We start from the raw sequence: 21,368 nt of genomic DNA, 5'->3' as shown, positions 1-21,368 counted from the left end.
TTAACTGAGCTCTTACTATGTACCAGGTACCATGCTAGAAGCTTTAAATAAATATTTTTCTTAAATTCTCATAAGAAGCCTATTAAAAACATCTTGTTGTCCCCAGTTTACAAGCAAGGGAAGTGAAGGTCAAACAAGTTAGACTTGCTCAAAGCGGCAGTCCTAGAATTCAAAAATCCCAGCCTGATTCTCAAATTTAGTGTCTCATACTTTAAAATGTTTTTACAATGAAAAATTATAAACTTTTAAATTTCAATTACTTGGAAAATGCCGACAGTCTTATTTCCTTTCTCCCTCTGGAACAGTGGTGCTGGCCAGAAAACAAGATAATGTACCTACACCTGGAATATTGGGGTCATGTTGAACCACAAGAATCCCGGGTGTCTAATTCCTTGCAGGTTTCTACCGGTCTGCCCTCAAACATACAGCTCTAAGCCGGACTCATCCTACCAAGCAGTGGTCAATACCCAGGGCGGAACTACCTTAAAGGGTCACAGGGCAATTTTCCATAAGCATTTAAACCTAATCAAGAAGCCCAGGAAGATCAGGACTGTTGACACTTGTGCCTACTTTGTGGTCCCCCATTTGCACGACTGTGGTTTTGTATTCATTCTCTCAAGGGGAGAGTCTGGGGCAGCTTACCACTTAGGTGTTTTAGAGGATTAATTACAACCTATTGCCTCAAGATTGCTCTAAAGCTCCCATTTTCACATTGTGGTCAACTGTAAACTTGTTCAACAATAATTTTAAATGCAGCGGCCAAAAAGAATAGTGAGGCCCCAGTCAACTTCCAAAGTTAAGAGAGCAGCCGAGCGGCCCAAAGATCCTGAAAATGGCCTTCAGAACAGTATCAGCGTTCTATGGGGGTCAACTGCTGGTGAGAGCAAGAATCTGGAGTGTTGTGTCCAGTGTCCACTATCCAATTTCAGATTTCAGAGCGATCTAGTTGGGCTGCAAATATATAACGTGTACAGTTTAAAATCACGTTAATTTAATCACGGCTAAGAGGCAGAGAAGTTTAATAGTTAAGAATACAGGCCATGGAGTCAGACTTCCTGGGTTTGTATCTCAGATTAAACTCTTACTACTCTATCATCTTGGGCAAGTTGCTTACCTCTGATTCAGTTTCCTGATATGTAAAATGGGGATTGTTATCTCATTCACAGGTTTGTTGTAAGGATTAAATTAGCTAATACATGTAAGTAGTCACAAGACTGTCACTTAGTAAGCTTTCAATAAAGGTCAACTATGATTAATTACCGGACATGACTTTTGTACACTGTCGTATGAATCCTATTCTTTGTCATCATTTCCATATAACAAACACCTTCAAAAAGGCTCTCTGCACGTGTAATAAAAGATCTCCTTTACCTATTTCCTTTCTGTAAGGTGTTTGTTGCCAATAAGGATTCAGTCACATGAAAATTAGTTTTTCCATTCTTTGTCATTCCCTCACACGGTTTTCAGAAAAGACTTAAAATATATATTTGTAAATTTGTATAAATAATAAAGAGAGGAAGAAACAGGTGGCTTTCTTACCGTTAAATGTTTGCTGTAAATGTGTAGGCAGAGGTGAGTGGGAAAGTGTTGCTGCATGCTGAGCTCCTGGCTGTAAACCCTTTAGTAAATCTGAGAGGAAAACAAGACTTGTCAGTAATCTTCTTAAAACTAAGATTTGAGCCCTCTTAGATAAAAAATGAAAATAGTTTATCTAATGCAAGCACAGACCTTGGCTTCTTAAACTAGAGCACATACATTAAAAAATATTTACATGTATAAATATAAATGTGTATGCAAATAACCCAGCAAATCGGACTCCCTCTTATAAATTTCATTAAGATAGAAATGTGGAATAGATAGTTCACTTAGAAACTATAAAAAAATTTCACAGTCCAGTAATTTGACTTATTTTATATATATAGATGAAATAAACTGCATTTCTTTTTAAAACATTCTATAATTTTCACTAACTCCAACTGGACTACTCTCAATTAGTATAAATTTTTGAAGTTTCCTGTTCTATCAAACTAGGTAGCCAAGTAAATAAAAGAGCCCCACTTACTCTGAGTTAGGCTATGGTGGAAAGCGGCTGAGGTAGATCCCGAGGTGGTTGTCACTCCAGCTGTGTCCGTTCCAAAGCCAAGTAGCTCCAAGGGAAACTGGAAGGGCATGGTCACTGGAACAAGGCCACCCAGCATCCCAAAAGGAGTCACATTTTGATTTGTTACAGACAAAGGTGATGTCATGAGAGTCAGAGGTGAGGCATTAGCCAATAATGATGCTCCTGCTGTGGACTGCAGAAACCAGGGGTCAAAATACATAAGAAGTCAAGTCTTTAACCTGAATTGATTTATTTTACTTAATATCCTCATGGACACGAGACTATGTCTTACATCTGCTCTAACAGAAACTTTGGGAGACAGAAATGAAGACTGAAGCATAAATTACATTTCAAAGAGTGACCAATATTGGCTCTGGAAATACTTCTACTCAGCTCTTCATCGCCAGTTTAGATTTCTTAACTGTTACCGCAATGCCTATATTAGCACCCATTCGCTCTCTTAATCAACTCATTTCTAACCTTAGATTTCCATTTTTGCTCTTAGCCCCTAGATCTGACACTGGTAATTAATTCCATATAATTTCAATTTGGTCTCTGAAAATGCTCTGTAATTTTACTGTTTGTCTTACAATCTTTTCCGACACAACCCCTGCAGCTGCTGTTCTAGACTATTACCCTCTCAGATCCCTCAACTTGATACCCTGTACTTTCATCGTAACAGCCATCCTGTGTCCTCCTCATCATTAGCCTTACCTGCCTCTTCCTCAGAAGCTGAACACCTGACCTATGCCATGAATCCCACCCACGCAGAACTTTCTGCGACAAATGTCAAGCACTGCACCTTTTCCGTATTCCCTCTGCCTTCGCACATACAGAGTCCTCTTACATGGTTTTACAACCACGCTGTTATTCCTGGCTCTCCCCCAACCCCTAGCAAAAACCTGACTTATGTATCTTCCTTTTATTATCAAACTTGCTGAATGACAGCCTCCTTTTTCCACATTATCTAGCCTCTCCTTAACCCCTGAAAGAGGTTTCCAATTCCACTACTTTTTTGAACTTAGACTCCTAAGGCAAAAGGTAAATTAGAGAGTGTTTTGACACTCCCCGACCTGGGCTTTGATGCCATGTTTATGTTTAGAAATATGCTAGCACTGATGAGCTTTCATTGACAAATTACTTAAATATACTCTATTAAGCTAATTTAATTCTTTGAACACTTTTCTATAAAGCAATTAAATAATTTTTTCCCATTTTGACTTTTTTTATGTGTACTTATCAAAAAAGATTATAATCAAAATTTCTCAGTATCAGACATTATCTACTATAGTTTCTGCAATTTTGTAGCCTATTTTATCAACTCAAAATTTCTGTGGTAAAAAACTTTACAGTTCTAAATTTGGTCAAGAAAACTGAATTCTCTGAATATTTGTTAATCAATAATAAGCATTAGCTATGGTCAGTTTTACTTTGTATGTTGATTATTTCTACCAGTAAATATTATTAATTAAGGGCTAATCATTTTATTTCTTAGTTAATGTATGAGAACAAGGTAGGTGATTTTCCCATGCAAAAATGCCACATTACATCATATATTTATACACTTAATGGTCCACACCACTGCTGAACAAAAAAAATGAAGAACATCCTCCAAAAGCTTTCTATTCTGGTTTTTCCACTAGTTCTCCAATAGCCTTCCCTTATCTCCTTTATTTATCTCTCAGATTTATACCTATAGTTCTGACCTCTCATCTCAGTTTCAATCCTGTTTAGCTAACGGTTTAGTGAAGAATTCCGCTTGGATATCTAACACTCGCCAACTTGGCATGTCCAGAATTGAACTCATCATCTGCTACAATCACTTCCTTCTCGTATATGTTAAATGCTAGGATCAGTAGTTTCATTCTTTCCCACCACTCTGGCTTGAAACCTTAGTTTTTAAGCATCATGAAATGAAGAACAAGATGAGCTCGCAGTCAACATGATATCTTTTTTTTTTTTTTTAATCCCAACTTCCTCCCACACTTAAGTACAAATCTTTATCACTTTACGCTTGGACTTGACTATTTTTCTTACTTGCCAGTCTTTCCCCTCTACTGTGCCCACCATGATATACAAAATGGGTGATTTAGGAAAGAATTACTAAGTTAGAAACAACAATGCTTCTGAAGCAAAAAAAGGATCCAGCATCAATTTAAGAATTAACAAGGGTTCTTTCTTCTTTTTAATCGTAATTCTATTTTAGTCTCAGGATAATATGGGGAACACACTCCAAGGCCATGTGCCCCAAGTGGAGCCCCCCTAGTGAGGAACATGAAACACTGCTAATAAGGAGAACTCTTCTATGCTTTTCTGGGGGAGGCTAATGGAAGCATTAAAACTGACAGAAAATGCAAATTAGGGCAACTTCCACAATTAAGTAACATGTATTAGCAATAAAAAATGGCACCATGCCATAACTATCGAACATTCTGTACTTTTAAAAACCTTCCATAGCCACTTTTGTTTATAAAGCTAAAGTGAAACACCAGATTATCTAAATGTTATATGGGCATTTATAAGTTTTTCTCTCGTAGAAGGTGGAGACCTTTCAAAAGTGGGATATCCCACTGTTGATATCATTCGGAAGCACACAGGAGAAGCTGTCAACATGAAGTAGGCAAATAGTTTGGGATAATGCCCCATAATCAAAAATATTTTCCATGACCTCCACATTTCACTCCTAGGGGAAAATATGAACGGGCACCTTGCTCTTCCTGTGGTGGGCATTACATTTTTCTTTTAACGACGTGTTTCATTTTGGTGAGTACATCTGTCCCCCATTCTCTACAACACCCAGAGTGATCTTTTGAAATATAAATCAGACCATACCACTCCCCTCCAACAGCTTCCCGCTGAACAGAAGTAAAAGCCCAAGCCCTTACTGTGGCCCACAAGGTCCTCCATCACATGGTTCGGAGTTGATCTTTGATCTCCTCACCTCCCCATCCTTCCCTACTGTCTAGCCATGCAGGCCTGCACGTCGTCAGGCTCTTGCCTATCTCAGTGTCTTCACATCTACCATCCCCTTCTTGCCTGGGCTGTTCGCTCTTCTCTCCAAATGGCTGGCTCCTGCTCATTCAATTCTCAGCTCTAATGTTGCCTCGTCAAAGAGGCCTTCTCCATCTCCCTTATCCATGTTAGTAGCAATCACACTTTATCATATTACTCTGTTTTTATTTTTATAGCGCTTAAAGTATTTTTAAATACTTGTGTTTTGCTTATCTTCCTACCTAGAATATACGCCACATGAGAGGAGGGATCTTGATTCACCCCATTTCCCCAGCACCTAGAAGAGTGCCTGGCACACATTAAACACTTAGTAAACATTTGCTTAGTGAATTATTTTGGGAATTATAGAGTGGCAAAGACAGGATTCACAGAAAATCAATAAGCTGAAGGGCAAGAAAGAACAGGAAAGCCTTGAGTGGAAAGTTAATAAAAAGCAGGTAGAGATAATAATGTGAACCCAGAAAGACTTTAACTTTTGTTAACCTCAGGACCTGTCATTTTCACATCTGCAAACAGCTAAAGATGTCTTTCAGAAAGGAGTGGAATAGTTTATAGGCATAGATAGGAAATCTGTTTTTAGTGTTGGCCAGCTAGAAGGATAGGATCTAGAGGCCACAAGGTAGCTGATAAGACTTCAGTGAGATGCTATGTTAAAAAAAAAGAACCTTAGGTTGACCAAAAGTTAGAAATAACCTTATTCAATTACTGATCTTTTCCTCAGTCAAACCAATAAGAAAGACAAAAAGGATCCGACATGAAGGCAGGAACACTAAGGTCTCCAAACCATAAAGCCATTTCGGAGAGGAAGAAAACCAGGGAGGAAGTAGTTATATTTTAGAAACACAAATTTCGCCACGTAGTTTCCTTGCCAACAAACCAATTGGTAAACAACAAACCAAGTTGTTCTTCAGGGAAAACTGATCATATAGGAAGGTTTCCAGGAAAAAAAAAAAAAAAAGAACTGATAGATTCTGGAGATGACAAAAGATAGAGGGAGATTTAACTTTAAATTCAAAGAAAACAAAGCAAGTGGAAAAAAAGCAATTTTTAACTACAGGAAAAAAGTCCAAAATTTATAATTGAAACCACAGTTAATGACACTTAGCTCAATAGAGACAATATTTTACATAGTCACAGATTTAACCAAAAGTTGTAATTTTAGTCTTTGAAGAAAATGGGAAAGGTATAAGTGAGCTAAAAGCCTTATTTATCACAATGAGAAGCTGAAAGATAATACTAAAATAAACAGTCTTCCATTCATTCTTATTTTTTAAAAAACAATTTTTAAAAAACACAAGAGAAACAGCTAAGAGAGTTAAAAGTAGTTGACACTACTAGGAGGAGGATCTGGGGCACGGAACTGCCATTTCAGTTATACTCCTCTCACATACTCCTGTGATCAAATTAAAGACTGATCTCAAAAACAGTCAGCATTTTAATAAAGATAATAAAACAGGAATGTGGACTAACTCCTAGACCTTAGTTAAAACTTAAATTTTAACATACAATCCCTAATTGGTTTTTTTTTTCTTATTTCTGATAAAAGCAAAATCATATAGATAAAACATCTATTTACCCTAGATTTCAGTTAATGAAGTATCAGTTAATTGAATTTTGTTCTATATTAGAATTCTAGAATTCATTCATTCCTAAGCCTACTTTAGTAAAGGCAGAGTGATGATTTGGGTTTTAAGTGTATATTGAATACCAACACTTAGCTTGTACTGAATAGCAGAGAACCTCTACAAACACCAAGGGGAAACGTATTTCATTAGATGTTCCTATTCCACATAAATAAGAGGCAGTACAAAGTTAGAGCACTTTCTTAGACGACAGAATTTCAGAAATCAATAAAAGTCATATTTTCAAAGAATAACTGAGAATCTAAGAAATAACATCATAAAATGTTATATTTTTTTAAAGCTTCTTATGAAACAGAATATTATGTAAAATCCACTTTCTTGAAGAGTCTAAAAAAGTTATCAGGAAAATATCAACACTGGTGGGATGATGGGTGGCTTTTATTTTCTTCTTTTCTGAATTTTACCTACTGCGAACATGGATTATGTTTCAGGGTAAGGGAAAAAAAAGTTAAAGAAACCAAATCAGTAAAGTGAAGGACAAATTTGAGAAAGCCTCAGAATACAAAGAAGTGGCAGATAGATGAAAACAATAACAGAGAAGATGATATGAAAGGCAGAGAGATGGAATATATGAGTGATAAAGAGTTCTCAAAAAACCTAGGCGAATGGATCAGAAAACATAATCAGACCCATAATAGAATAAAATATTCTTGAGCTGAAAAAATGGGCAGGTCTGAGATTGAAAGATGTTACCATTTTTCTAGGTACACAATTAATGAAAACTAGATAAACATAGCCATTATCTGGGAACACTTGATTTTCAAGAAACAAGAGAAAATGTGATTAGCATTTAGGCAGAGAAAACACATTACTTATAAGGGAACAAAAAGTCAGAATTGCCTCATACTTTTTTATAACCTTAATTAGTAAGTAAGGGTCAGTGGAGCAGTATTTACAAAACTTGGAGTGAGACAGTTAGTGACCCAAGAAGTCTTTATCAACTCAAGTGTGGCAGCACAGAAATTATCAGGTATGCAAGAGCTAAAGTAAAACAGCTTTCACATTAGCCTTCTTGAAAAGATTCCTTGAATTAGGTACTCCTGCTAAATGAGAGATAAATTTAAATTAAAAACTCACAAATGGGGAAAGTGTGGTATAAACGGATTACTGACACTAACTTGACAGAGAATTATATATGAATAACTGCAAAATTTGTGCAAAATAAAAATTTTATTCGAAAAGACAAATGGTTAGAGGAAAAAAATAATATGAATGTATAAATTTTATTAAATAAAAAATTATGAAAGTTGGCAGGAGAAAGGGGACTAGGATGGGGAAAAGAAGAGACATGTGAAGGTATGTTAAAATCATAAGTGACTATTTTGTTCTGGACTTTGATAAGGTACAGTTTTAAATATGCATTTTAGTTGTGTTTTTTAAAAATTTTGAAAGCAAGCATGTAATAAAAAAAAATCCACATCCCAACAAAAATTTCATTCCCAGGTGTCTCCATCACTGTGATGTCAACATCCATAAGTTATAAGTCATCATAAACAACTGATGATATTATAATAAAGTCAGTAAATTGACTCACAAGAGAAATTACACCATCTTACACTTTATCACGTGAATGTATCTAACATACATACCTGCACACTGGCTGTTACCACTGACGACCCTGAGGCAGAGGATGGTCTATGTGGAGTAGACAACGGTTTAGTAGCACCCTGTGTTCCACTTCCTGTTCCCCCAGATAGACTAGTCCTACTAGCTCCGCTTGAGTTAAGGTTGCTACCTCTGCTGGCCGGTACATTCATTGCAATTCCACTCAAGCTATTCTTGCCGACAGTTCCAGTGGATGATGAGTTTGTTAGCTTTGGAGGGGCCTGAAGATTTTTTGTAGATGGAAGGCCTGAAGTGCGATTAGAGGGCAATAAATTCAAGGTGGGAGACTGTCTGCTGATGTTTATTCCACTGGGCTGTTTATGGACTGGGTTGTTACCGCTAGAGTGGCTACTCTGGGCCACTAGTGCATTCGGACTGGAAGGACTTGGGGATACAGTAGGTTTGGGAGTTGGGTTGGATTTAGAAATAAGTTTAGTTGATACTGAAGGCTTAGCTGACTGAGAGGGCTTGGGTGAGGCAGAAGGCTTAGGTGAGGGCAAGGGTTTAGGAGATGTGGCAGGTTTCGGAGATGCGGCAAGTTTTGGGGATGCAGCCATTGAGAAGGGAGATTTGAAACCCTGCGTGGGGATTTGTGACACCATCGCCTTGGCTAAATAGTTACTGGAGGTAGTGGTGCTAGGTACTGTCCTAGAAACCAGGGAGTGGGACCCTTGAGAACCATTTCCAGGTGGGGGAGCAGATAAGGGAAGGCGGTACATAAGTGGCTTATCTGAAGACTTAATAAGTGGGGATGAACAGGAAAGTTGGGGATTATTACTTAATTTCACCACTGGATTGGTCTGTGATTTACTAATAGTTGCTTGTAATGGAGACACATAGTTCTGTTGGACAGCTGAATGCTGGTGCACCTTTGTTACTTGTGTTAACGAAGAAGCATCTTGGGCCTCTGATGTTCCCAGAGCGTGAGAGGAGGCAGCAACTTGGGCTTGGGAAGAAGAGGAGACATGGGTCTGTGAAGAGGAAGAAGCATGAATCTGGCTTGACCTCTGTAGTCCTTGTTGAAGTAGCCTGGCTGGCAAAGGTTCTAAGGAAACTTTAGGGTTCTGAATTGAAGAACCAGCAATAAGGCCTGAAGAGATGCCAGTATGAGCTAAATCCTGGGGTTTCTTTGGTACTGGCCCTGTGTGGCCAGCAATAAGACTTGATGAATGTGCGGTCTGAGTAGAATCTAGTTTTTTGGGAGTAGCCAGTGGCAGTTTACTCATGATACTTGCTAATTTTTCCTCTCTCAGTCCTGGACGAGGTTTTGCAGTTGGCATACTTATCCTTGAGCCAGCTGGAGGGCCCTTGTTCCCGTTGTTGATAACAGCTAAAGCTTCAGAAACAAGATCCAGTGCAGGTGGATGAAAAGAAAGTTCTTCATCTAGTGAGTCATCAAGGCAGATCGTCTCCTGGGCTGGTGTAGAGCTAGAACTGGTGGAGGCCACAGCAGACGTGCTAGAGCTCGTTGAAGGGCCACCAACTGAAGCCACCAAGGATGCAGGAGTTTTCTGGTCCTTTTTTGGACTACACTCCTAGCATAAACAGCATTATGTTGGAAAAACAAAAACGATTAGTCAAAAATTACAAAGTATTAGATTTTAAAGGACAAAGGAATTCTCATAACTAAAATTCTACTAGAAATCTTTAGAGACTGTAAAAACCAAAATAATTTTCCAGAGGGTAGAGCTCCTAACTGAACTGTCCTCAAAAGCCAAAGTATCTGATGTATTGCACACAGCTGCCACATCTTAGTAAGCCATTCTAAGAAGGCTTAAAACCAAGCCAAAGGAACATTCATATACTAGGTCTATTACTAATGAAACCTCCTCTCCCCTCACCCACCTCTATCAGATCTTCAGATACTATTCCGAATCCATTTGTTCAGAGACTATTCTCTTTTTATCCTCCTTATACCTAGGAGAACTTCTGCCTTTATCTTTTTTATTTGTATTTTTTTAACCTTTTGGCCGCACCGTGCAGCACGCAGGATCTTAGTTCCCCGACCAGGGATTGATCCCGAGCCCCCTGCAGTGGAAGTGCAGAGTCTTAACCGCTGGACCGCCAGGGAAGTCCCTCTGCCTTTATCTTAAGATTCTACCCAGGGACTCCCCTGGTGACGCAGTGGTTAGGAATCTGCCTGCCAATGCAGGGGACATGCGTTTGAGCCCTGGTCTGGAAGGATCCCACATGCCAGGGAGCAACTAAGTCCGTGAGCCACAACTCCTGAGCCTGCGCTCTAGAGCCCACGAGCTACAACTACTGAGCCCGTGTGCCACAACTACTGAAGCCCGCAAGCCTACAGCCCGTGCTCCGCAACAAGAGAAGCCACCGCAGTGAGAAGCCCGCATACCGCAACAAAGAGTAGCCTCCGCTCGCCGCAACTAGAGAAAGCCCGCGCACAGCATAAAAGACCCAACGCAGCCAAAAATTAAAAAAATAAATAATAAAAATAAATTAATTATATAAAAAAAAGATTCTACCCATCTCGTATAGTGTGGTTTACTACGATACTGGCCCTCACTCTCTGCTTCCTTGCATTTCGGCCTCTTTGTATGCCTGTCCTACAGCTACCCATAGGCAGTATATAGAGAAACTGGTACATCAAACTGGCAGAAGATTCAATTCAAGCACACTTAAATTACCTTTTCTATTCATTATGGTAGAAGTCATTTGTAATTTATTCCACATATATTCACTATGAGCAAGGGACTATGCTAAGAAAGCAAGAGTATTAGGAATTAAAACTTGGAATACCTAAGAGAGAATATTTTCTGTTTTATCAAAAAAAATTAACTTTCTTAAAATTCAAGGAAGAGATACGAGAATTAGGGCACAGTTTAAAACACGCAAAGAGCAAAAGAATTTAAAAAGTATCTTTCTCTTAAGAAAAATATAAAGTACATGACTCATTTTATATTTAAGGTTAAGAAGAAATAAAACTACATAAAAATCTTTTCAAAGTTTCTTCAATTAGTTTCTTAAAAACAGACAAATCCAAATAAACCCAAACCCTTATATTATACATTAATTTACGCCATGACAGCACTTACTCTAACTACAGTGGAGAAAGCATGGAGAGAAAGGGTCTTTACCATCTACTTTCTAAGGTATTACAGTAAATAAGAATAATAAATTCTTATTTCTGTTAAGAATGCCACTATACTCTTTCTTAGCAATTTCTCTAAACTTCTATTCTAAAAAGCCGTGATTGAAAACCTCAATACCTTTTAGAAGTCTGTAGCGTAACTACATTAAGGTCAAAATTGTCTGCTAAGATGAACAGGTAATGCAGATGAAACATGATTGCACTGACATGCCATCCAATTACATAATTAGTGAAAACTGCATTACTATAAAAAGTACAGAAACTGAGAGTGGGGGAGTGTGTCAAAATAATATTGGGAGTGTTACCAGTATAAGATTGTCATTTTAAGTAACTTTCTAATTTTTCTTTAATTAATATTTTTTTCTTTACAAAAATAACATTAAATCCAACCAAGAGAGTACTGTGTAGATTTATATTGGTAAATTGTTCAGGATATATATTTGAGCCGAAAAAGCAGGTTATTCCATGTATATAAAATGTTAATTCAATCTGGATAAATGAATGACTGGATGGGCAGATGGATAGATGGATAGATGGATAGATGGATGGATGAATGGATGAATGGGTGGAAGGAAAGAAGGAGGGGAGGCAGGGACAGAGAGCCAGAAGAAGGGAGGGCAGATGTGTACCAGAAAGTTAGTAGCTTTTTCTTCTGTGTGAGCAGAAATTTCTGGATATTTTTACTTTCCTCCTTCTTACTTTTCTGTATTGTTTGCATTTTCTCCTGTAAGCATTTCCTTATATTACCTTTATAACTGAAATAGGTATTTAAGGGTCAGCAGGGCAGGAAAAAACCATATCCGCAATACAGTTTTTCCATTTGGGGAAAAGGAAAGGGTAATTTAATCACAAAGAAAGGAACAAAACAGATAATTCCCCTGTACCATCCCAGCACACCCATTATTAGAATTCTGGTAAATTAATCATATGTTTAAATAGATGTATCAAAATTTAACCAACGCTTTATGGTGGGTATTAGGAGTTTAAAAATAAAGTCAAATGTCAAAACAAAGCATGAACTCAATAGATTTAATGAAATACTGGCTCCATATTATTTGGATTAGAAGACAAAGCAGGTTAACTAAGAAAAAGAAGACTATGTAATCTGTATTCAAAGAGCCTCTAATATGATAAATTAAGAAGACCATGGAGTAGCAAATATTGACCTTCTGGCCCTAACCTCACAAGCAAAGAAACTCTATTCAAAGAGATGAAGGCTATGGGAAAAGTCTGAAACCTACAAGTTGTGGGCTTTCATTACAATTTTAATTTCAAATGATTATAGTTTTCACTTCTAGAGGTTATACTTGGTTCAACTCTGCTTTGTCTACTTTGATCGGATATTTTTTGTCCCCCCTTCTACTTTTTTAAATATTAAAAAACTTAAGTTACTTTATGTTCTAAATCTAATAAATCCATTCCTTGCCCTTCTTAGGGATCTAATTCTGTTGGCTGTTTCTGCTGATTCACTCATAGTAACTTATTTCCTCACGTATTCTGTATTTTCAGATTGTAGACTCATGTTTGACACAGTATATATGTGATAAGCCTTTGAGGCCTGGGATGAAGGTACATTATTAAAGAGTGAATGTGATCTGCCATTGCCCTGGGTTAATACTAATCTACCAACCTTAAGTTATTTTCTTAGCCTGAGGTTTTCCCAGATCTTGCAGGTTGTGTAAATTAAACTCCTAATCCAGAGAAAAATTTCAGGGAGGACTTTCTTCCCCTAATCCAGAACCCAGGCCAAGATACACAAATTTCTTAGTCTTTCCGCTGGTGAATGGATTTCTTTTCTAGTTCTTTCTTTTACTAAAAATGTTATCCTTTACGAGTCCCAGGTTTATGGAGAGTTTCATTCCAATTCCCAACCTATTTAAGTCTAAGAAAATCTTATCTGCTGTGCTCTGAGAAGGTGATGGAAATCAGCAAATGCACCTAAGGGCAACTAAAGTTTCAGTGACAGATTAACACTCTGGCAGCTTCTTCTTTGTTTTGAGCCTTAGGAATTTCTCTTATATATTTATATTTGCAATCTCAGCAATGCTTCTGAGAGCTATTTGTCATATTTTATCTAACATTTCTAAGTAGTAATAAGCCTTACAATTTAACTAATGTATATAAATTTCCCACTGCCACAAAGTCATCTCTTCTCCCAAATACAATGGTTCTAGGATTTTTACAATGTTTGAAAACACCCATCTTATGAGTATGGTACCTAAAATATATGTGAAATACCATATAACCTTTTCATCATAAGAATGTATTTCAACAGTCACCAATTATCACTAATTAAAGATTTGGTTCAACACTTACCTTCACTTTGGGTTTAGGTGCAGGAATCACCTTTTTCTTTGCCCTAAGAGAAAAGATTAAAAAGGAGGCCATTTCAGGAGCAGTTAAGTCATTCATTAGGAAATTGTAACACATAATCTTGTAATTATATGGGTAAGTAATTTCTTCTATTTGGGAAGTTTTCTGAAGGAACAATATATAAGCTATATAAGTGCTCAGTTTATATGTGAATATACAGCACCATGTTCCCCAATTTCAATTAACTAGAATAAAGGCCAAACCATTAGTAAAATGTGAAATGTAGATGATAAAGTTTTTTAAAAAATTAAATGTAAATACTCAAAAAAAAAAAAAAATTAAAATAATTCAAAACAGGCTAACAAAGCTGCCTAAGGAGGCTTACTTCAAAGAATTGGTAAGAATTTGTAATTATTTATAGAATAAGAGCTTCAAGGAACTTTAAGCTCAAATTAAACCATGCTAAGAGGTTGTAAATGAGATACTGTTTAAAAAACAAAACAAAAAATCCTCAAGTTTTTAAAGAAAATTATTTTTAACATAATAATTTAGATAAAAAATTTCAAAATGACAGAAAAAAGGCAATAAAAAATACCATGGATCCTTGGAACCTTTGGGAACCAGTGTGGAAAATGTTTGAAGATTAAAAAAGGGTTGAAAAGCTAAAATACCTCACATGTCTGAATATTTCGACTTCACTAAGTTAAAATGCCATCAATTAAATTAACAAGTATCTTGATTAAAATTTTACTGCCAATCTACAACTTCGTTAAGGCAACAGTAATATTCATGACTTTCAGGCCCATATTATCACACAGATTCCTACTTTCTGATACAAAACGAAACACAAAGTTAGCCATAATAATGAGGCTACTAAAAAAGAAAAAAATAAAAACTGAGGTAAAGGATCTATGTAAACACTTGCTTTAGAATTAAAGGAATGAATTATTTATTTATACTTGAATTGTAACGTGATTTTAGAACTATAGGGAAATTAAAGGCCTGAAATATTATTGACACAAATACATATAAAGGCATAAAAAATATACATACCCCCCACCCTGGGATATCTAAACCACCTGCAACAAAGTAAACCTATAATGTATGAAACCAAACTACTCCAAATTTATACCCAAAACAACAAAACTAGCAAGATCTGAAAACCATACCAACTCAATACATCTCTGATGGTATACTAACAAAGTGTCCTTCCTAAAAGCTGTAAAAAATTCCACCTACTATAACTGTATACAAGGAGAGGGGGAATTTTGTAACATTACCCAGATGTTAACCAGATCTCTTAGTGGAATACTGAACTACAGTGCTCAGTAAATTCTCAGTGACTTGCTAATTTTATATTTTATTAACTCTTAATACTACACTTCTAGGCAATAGAGAAGTAGCCTTAAGTTGTAGGTAAAAATAAAATCCTTGTCAAATTAACCAGTATTCACCCAAAAATGTAACCACAGAAAAAACTTGCCTTTTCACTAGAGACCCTTCTTTAGTAATTATCAATATATCACTAATGAAAGATTCAGTTTTGGACAGAGGGAAGGACATGAAGAGCATGTTAATTTTGTGGAATAAAACACTGCAAGGCAAGGCTAGGTAGGATATACACAGAACTGTCCTGGAAAGCATGAGGCTAACAGATTACCTTTGTAGATGGTCATTAAGAGGGAAAGAAAAAGTATACAAAACAACTGGAGGGCAGATGGTCCAGGAACAAAGGAAACCACCAGAGCCTTCCTGTTTACATGGCTTCTCACTACCAGATCTCAGGCCAATATGTTACATTATGGATTCAAGTTTTTAGAGACTAGCCTGAGAAGTTCTTCAATAGATAAATGTGTCCTGAGGTCTACAGAGTCAACAGTTTAAACGATTTTTAAAAACAAAAAAGCAGTGCTAAGACAGAGATTGTATAAATGTATGTTTAAGTTCTATTTTACCTAGCATTTAATAAATGATATTTTTGTTTACTAAATATCATAATGTGAATAAATATACATGAAGAAATCTGGAGTCTGCATTTACTCACGGAGCAGAAGTAAGATGATTATGTACACTCCGACTTTCCTTAAAAAGCATTCTGGAAAAATTAAAAGGACACAATTATTTTTCTGCAGCAGATAATAACATGATAATCACTTTGTTATTTTAATCATTTAATATTCAATAGGCTACTACTTGCTTTTTTTTTTACCAAGTAAAGACTTATAATGGTACAGTAAATTCAATAACCTATTTTATGGGAAATGTTATATTCCCTCTTTATTTAAATCTTTTAACAGATTTCTGTTGATTTAAGATGAATACTTTAGGATGACAGGTTGAGACAGCCAAGTCTATTAATTTTAACATTCTTTACTTAACTCTTTAAACTGGGCTACACTTAGTTTTAGAGATACCACTCTACATTGACTATTTTCAATAGCACTAAGGCTGTGCCTCTTTTTCTACACTCTAAATCTTGTACTCAGTTACTTATCTTCATGATACCCATACAAAGTTCCCCTTCCAAAGTTCAAAACCTTCTTCCCCCCTCCCCTTTTCTCTTATTAGGAAATTCACGTGCAAAAAAGAAAAAGTGGTTGGTAAAAAAAAAAAAAAAAAATCACCTTTATGTGTATCTCTATGTCCATGTGACTAATTGTTTTGTTTTTTAAGTGAGTGAAGCTTTCAAAGCAGACATCATCTGAGATGACTGTAAAGAATGTTAAACACACTAGGTTCTTAGGAAAATGAATGTCATATGTGTGTATATATGTCTTTAATAACAGCAATAAAAAAGTAAAATAAAATCTAGGATGTCATATTTCTTACCTTGCCTGCATCCAGCCCTTAGGCCACAATGGTTTCACCTCTGTCTCCATAAAGGATTTAAGATAATCCTCAGCAGACTGGCTTTTATTTGGCTCTAACTCATAGCATCCCAATTTGATCTCAACAAGGTTACATAACAAAGTTCTAAACAGATTAAAAATATATATTTATATATAAATCTGACTGCAAAATTGTAGAAAATTAAGCTTGAAACAGATTTTTTAAAAGCACACAAATCTGACAGCAATAATAAAGAATATTATCTGAAGAATTCAGAAGATGACATGAAGATAAATAATTTCTAACATATATCATTCAGTGTACTATAGCCAAATTCCCAATATGAGATAATTTCCTTTGATACCTTTAATCCAGGCACCAAAGATTAAAAGGGGTAGTCCTACAACTAAACGCTCCACTTGGAGTACAGAAATACTGGTAAGAAAGATGACTGGTTATATAAATATATTTAGTACTTCACCTCTGAAACCAGTATGACTTACTCAATAATAAGATTAGCTTATAAAAAGTACTATATGTAAATAGAAGTGATAGAACTCTAAGGATATTAGAACCAAATTAATCTTCTCTTGAATAAATTTTTCCTACACACTAACTTCTGGTTGCTTCTATCTAGTTTTCCATTTACTATCGATTCTTTTTACGAGAAACCTTACTTCTGCATCATCTATTTGGTTAAAAGTGAAGGTTTTGGTTAAATCTTACCTAATGGTGTCATCCCAGTGGAATTTCTTCCTTGGTCCTATGACACGTTTCCCTGGTTTCTCATCATCATCTTCCTCAGATCCATTTTTTTCTCGTTCTTCATCTGTTTGAAACCTAAAAGTGAAAACCATTTTATGAAGCAAAGTTTCAACCCAACACTGCCTATAATATGCTCCTTAGATACTTGTTGAATTGCTTAATTGAATGTTAACTCAAAAGCCAGGGTAAATGAGGAGTCTGCCTTTCCACATAATACTCTATGAGTTTGAAGTGCATTATAAAGCGCTCTGGTAAATAAGGTCTTCAGACTCTAATATAAAGGCATGAACACTTATCTTTTGTATCCAACTTCAACCAGTCAAGTAGGTCAACATGTGAAATGTCTGACCAGTGTCAGCTCTAGCTTTGATCACATCCATACACTAAATCAAAAGACCTTTTGCCTTTCACACCAAAGCAGCTGAGTGGAAAGTCACTTGCCATTTAGAAAATATATTCAATTATACCACTTCAGTGGTTTATATGGATTTCTACTGGGTGATGAAGTCCACTTGAGACCAATCCCTAACAGCTACAAGTATTTCTCAAATGCAAAAGCCAGTCCAAATAGAAGAGGTACGTACTTGGCACACTTAGCTTGATTACGAGCCTGGCAGTCCTCCTGGTATTTAAATAGCTGTTCAGGCATGACATTGCTAACAGCCAGTTTCAGTTTTTGCAGAGGTTCTCTTAAACGATCATCCTGAGGAGAAAAAAAAAACACTGAAAGTTTTTTCAAACATATTTACAAAACTTATTTTGCAAGCAGATCCTCAAAAGATGAAATTTGGGTTTTAGATATTGATCACACATTTGAAATGTTAGCATATTCAAATACGGACATTTCTTCTAAAATGCTGACTTTTCATAATGCACACTGTAAATAAAATTAGGATAACCCTACTTCCCAGACAGCCAAGCAGAGTCCCAGTTTTTGCCTGTTGCCTCAGCATAATTATTAATAGTGCTCAATTACACTCTTAAAAATACTCCAGTAAATTATATGGACACTTTAACTGTAATAAAATGATTAAATAGAGAACAAAATCTACATTGTGCAGACTACGACCAGTTAATCCTCATTATGATGGGGAACTAGTGCCACAAGAAGAGATACTGCTTTGGAGGACTGGAGTGCACAATTTGGTTTGGTGACCACCAGCAGAACGCTGGCATCCTGTTTGCTTGTTTATTGTTAGTAATTGTGACTTAAGTTGTAAGCAAAAATGCAAGGTCAAGGCCAAAGTGAAAGAGGAAAATGGGAGACTCTTATTCATGTCGGTTCAGGGCAAAAAGAAAAGTAGGTTTGTATCTGACAGCTTCAATCAATCAATTTATTAATTTCATCTTGCAAGTAACAAAATATATATGTAGCTATTTAGAACATACTCTTATTACTGTCATAGGTGCAGAAATATTAGACTTTGCTTTTCTTACTGACACAACTGTGTTTAAAATGTGATTTTTGGTCAGGAGAAGATTTTTAGGAATGCAATTATCATTTTATGGCAGGTATGTTTTACAAATTAAAACATTTTATTTTATTAATAACATTAATTTTATTAATAAAAACAAAATACAAATATTACTAACAAGCATTTTACTTATTTCATGCATACCAACTAATAAATATTATTGCACATATAACAGTGTCTGCTATAAAATCCCATTTTAAAAAATGGAAGATCCAGTATCATGGTTTCTGGGTGATCTCATCTTAAGAATTACATAGCTGAGACTATCTGCCTGGGAACAATCCAAAAATACATCAACAGTAAAATGAATAACTGAGATATATTCATACAACGGAACACTGTACACACAGCAGTAAAAATGGAGTTGCCCTACATGTAAAGACAGATAAACCTGAGATGCATAATGGTGAGTGTAAAAAAGCAAGCTGCATAAGAAAACAGACACTATTACTCCATTTAAATGAAGCTCAAAAACATGTCAAACCAAACAATATAATGTTTAGGGATACAAAGGTACATGATTATACCATATAAAGAAAAGCAAGGGTTAGCTAAATGTCTTTCTTCCATAGCCAACATTCCATAGTCAATGTCTAGGCATAGGCACAAAATCTGAGACCTCAAATAAATTTCATTTGTTCATTAACCTGATTTGAATTGAGAAAGAACTACAGTTTCTCAATTCAAAAGGACTATTTTATTAATAGAAGTGTAGCACCTATAACAAAGAATTCTATGCCTGTCAGATCACAGCCACTGCGGTGATCCAGAGCACCGCACTCAGTCCCCTATTTGCACCATGCTGTGCTTTGTGACTCCAACCCCCCGACCAGAAAAGTTCAGACTGACTCAAAATAATACAACCAGAGTTTTCACCCCAAGAATATGGATTGGGATGAGAAATCTGTGGTCAATCTCTGTGTGTAGCTTTTCTGTAATATAAAACCTTGGAAATAAAGAAAACTTATCTGCAGATGCACATAAAAGGATAAAAGTGAGATAAGGCGAGAGAGGTAAAGAGAAACAGAGTTAATTCAGATTATCAGTTCCCATTCCTTCCTGGTTGCATTCTTACCCTTAATTCCAGGAAATACCTTTATTCATAGAAAAGAAGTGTTCTTTTTTTTATCTTAAACTGCATCCAAGTTATTTTTTCTATAACTTGCAAGTTGTAAATATTTTTAAAATACATAGTCAAACAAATCATTAAAGGAAGAGTAATCAGGACAGTGAAGGTACTGAAGCCCATTTTATATGAAGTAAAGAAGGGGACATAATTTGTGAATAAACGCAAAAGGAGAATTAGGACCAATGGGATGGAAAGCACTTGGATTTGGCTCAACATATGCAAGAACTTCCTGATACTGTAATGAAATAAGTTTCTGATCACTGGAAGCATGCAAACTTGCACAATTACTTAGAGGCATTGTAGTCGAGAAGAATCTAGCAAAACATGGATGCTTACACTAGATAATCTTTAAGTAATCTTAAGTTTACGTGCAACCCTGTGATTCTTTCAATTGGTCTTCATGTCCGTGTGAGCATATCTGTATAGGTCCATTTCAGGAATAAGAAAATTGAATTATACGTATGTCAGATTATTTGTTGAGGGCAAAGTTGTGTCAGTTGTGGAACTGAGGTTAATTTACCTAGTCCAAGAAGCATTAGAAAACATTATGTCTCATCTAAACCTCTCAATTGATGAAAAGCAATTTTTTCCCGGGGGATCCAACACGCTATGGTTACTAAAGAACATCCTATGGTTACTAAATATGTACAATACAACTATAAAGCAATTAGTATGCAAAAGTAGCAAACAGAAATCAGTCTCCTTTCAGGTTATAAAACCCCAGATGCAGGTATTATTGTTCCTCCTCTTACCTGGACATTGAGATGTAACTTCTTTAGACGTTTTACCAGTGTTTCTTTATTGCATGGCACAAAAGCTTCAAGGTGGGAGTAGACACCGCTACGAATGACAGGGCCTAGTTCCTGCAGCTGTAACTCAATGCTGACCAAAAACAACAACAAATAAGTAGTACAGAATTTCTTTTAGGTAAACAAGCAAGGAGGCAGAGGCAGTGATTCTTTTCTTTTACCTTTCCATGATTTCCTAGACAGTATTTTTCAAGGAAAAAAAAAACCCCCCATAAATCGTAATGCTATAAAAAATTTCAATGAATCTAGTTTAAGAGTAGAATTTACAACCCCAAACAAGATGGCAAATAATTTTGCTTTCTTCTTTTTTTTTTTTATTGAGGTATACTTGATTTACAATACTGTGTTAGTTTCACATATACAGGAAAGTGATTCAGTTATATATATATAAATACTTTTTCAGATTCTTTTCCATTATAGGTTATCATGAGATATTTAATATAGTCCCCTGTGCTATACAGTAGGTCTTTGTTGTTTATCTATTTTATATATAGTAGTGTGTATCCTAAACTCCTGGGAATTCCCTGGTGGTCCAGTGGTTAGGACTCCACGCTTCCACTGCAGGCGGCATGGGTTCG

The 21,368-nt window shown here is 36.1% G+C and overlaps 1 protein-coding gene across 4 annotated transcripts in view; it reads right to left on the bottom strand.

The window, feature by feature from the left end:
• UBN2 (ubinuclein 2) overlaps positions 1–21,368 on the bottom strand; it is an 84,402-nt gene that overhangs the window by 21,265 nt on the left and 41,769 nt on the right. For all 4 annotated transcript variants that reach the window (XR_009701795.1, XM_061198091.1, XM_061198093.1 and 1 more), the window contains 9 exons: positions 20,734–20,863; positions 17,962–18,080; positions 17,339–17,452; positions 16,613–16,756; positions 15,828–15,878; positions 13,787–13,829; positions 8,346–9,896; positions 2,063–2,294; positions 1,540–1,629 (listed from right to left, as the gene is read on the bottom strand). Coding sequence is in view for 3 of the 4 variants with exons in the window: in XM_061198091.1 (XP_061054074.1) it covers positions 1,540–1,629; positions 2,063–2,294; positions 8,346–9,896; positions 13,787–13,829; positions 15,828–15,878; positions 16,613–16,756; positions 17,339–17,452; positions 17,962–18,080; positions 20,734–20,863 (2,474 nt within the window). In the remaining variant the exon portion in view is untranslated. The remainder of the gene's footprint in view (positions 1–1,539; positions 1,630–2,062; positions 2,295–8,345; positions 9,897–13,786; positions 13,830–15,827; positions 15,879–16,612; positions 16,757–17,338; positions 17,453–17,961; positions 18,081–20,733; positions 20,864–21,368) is intronic.

The sequence above is a fragment of the Eubalaena glacialis genome, chromosome 8 (genome assembly GCF_028564815.1).
Source record: "Eubalaena glacialis isolate mEubGla1 chromosome 8, mEubGla1.1.hap2.+ XY, whole genome shotgun sequence".
Lineage (NCBI taxonomy): Eukaryota > Metazoa > Chordata > Mammalia > Artiodactyla > Balaenidae > Eubalaena > Eubalaena glacialis.
Note: the sequence above shows the minus strand (reverse complement) of the source record. Positions and strands in the feature narration are given on the sequence as shown.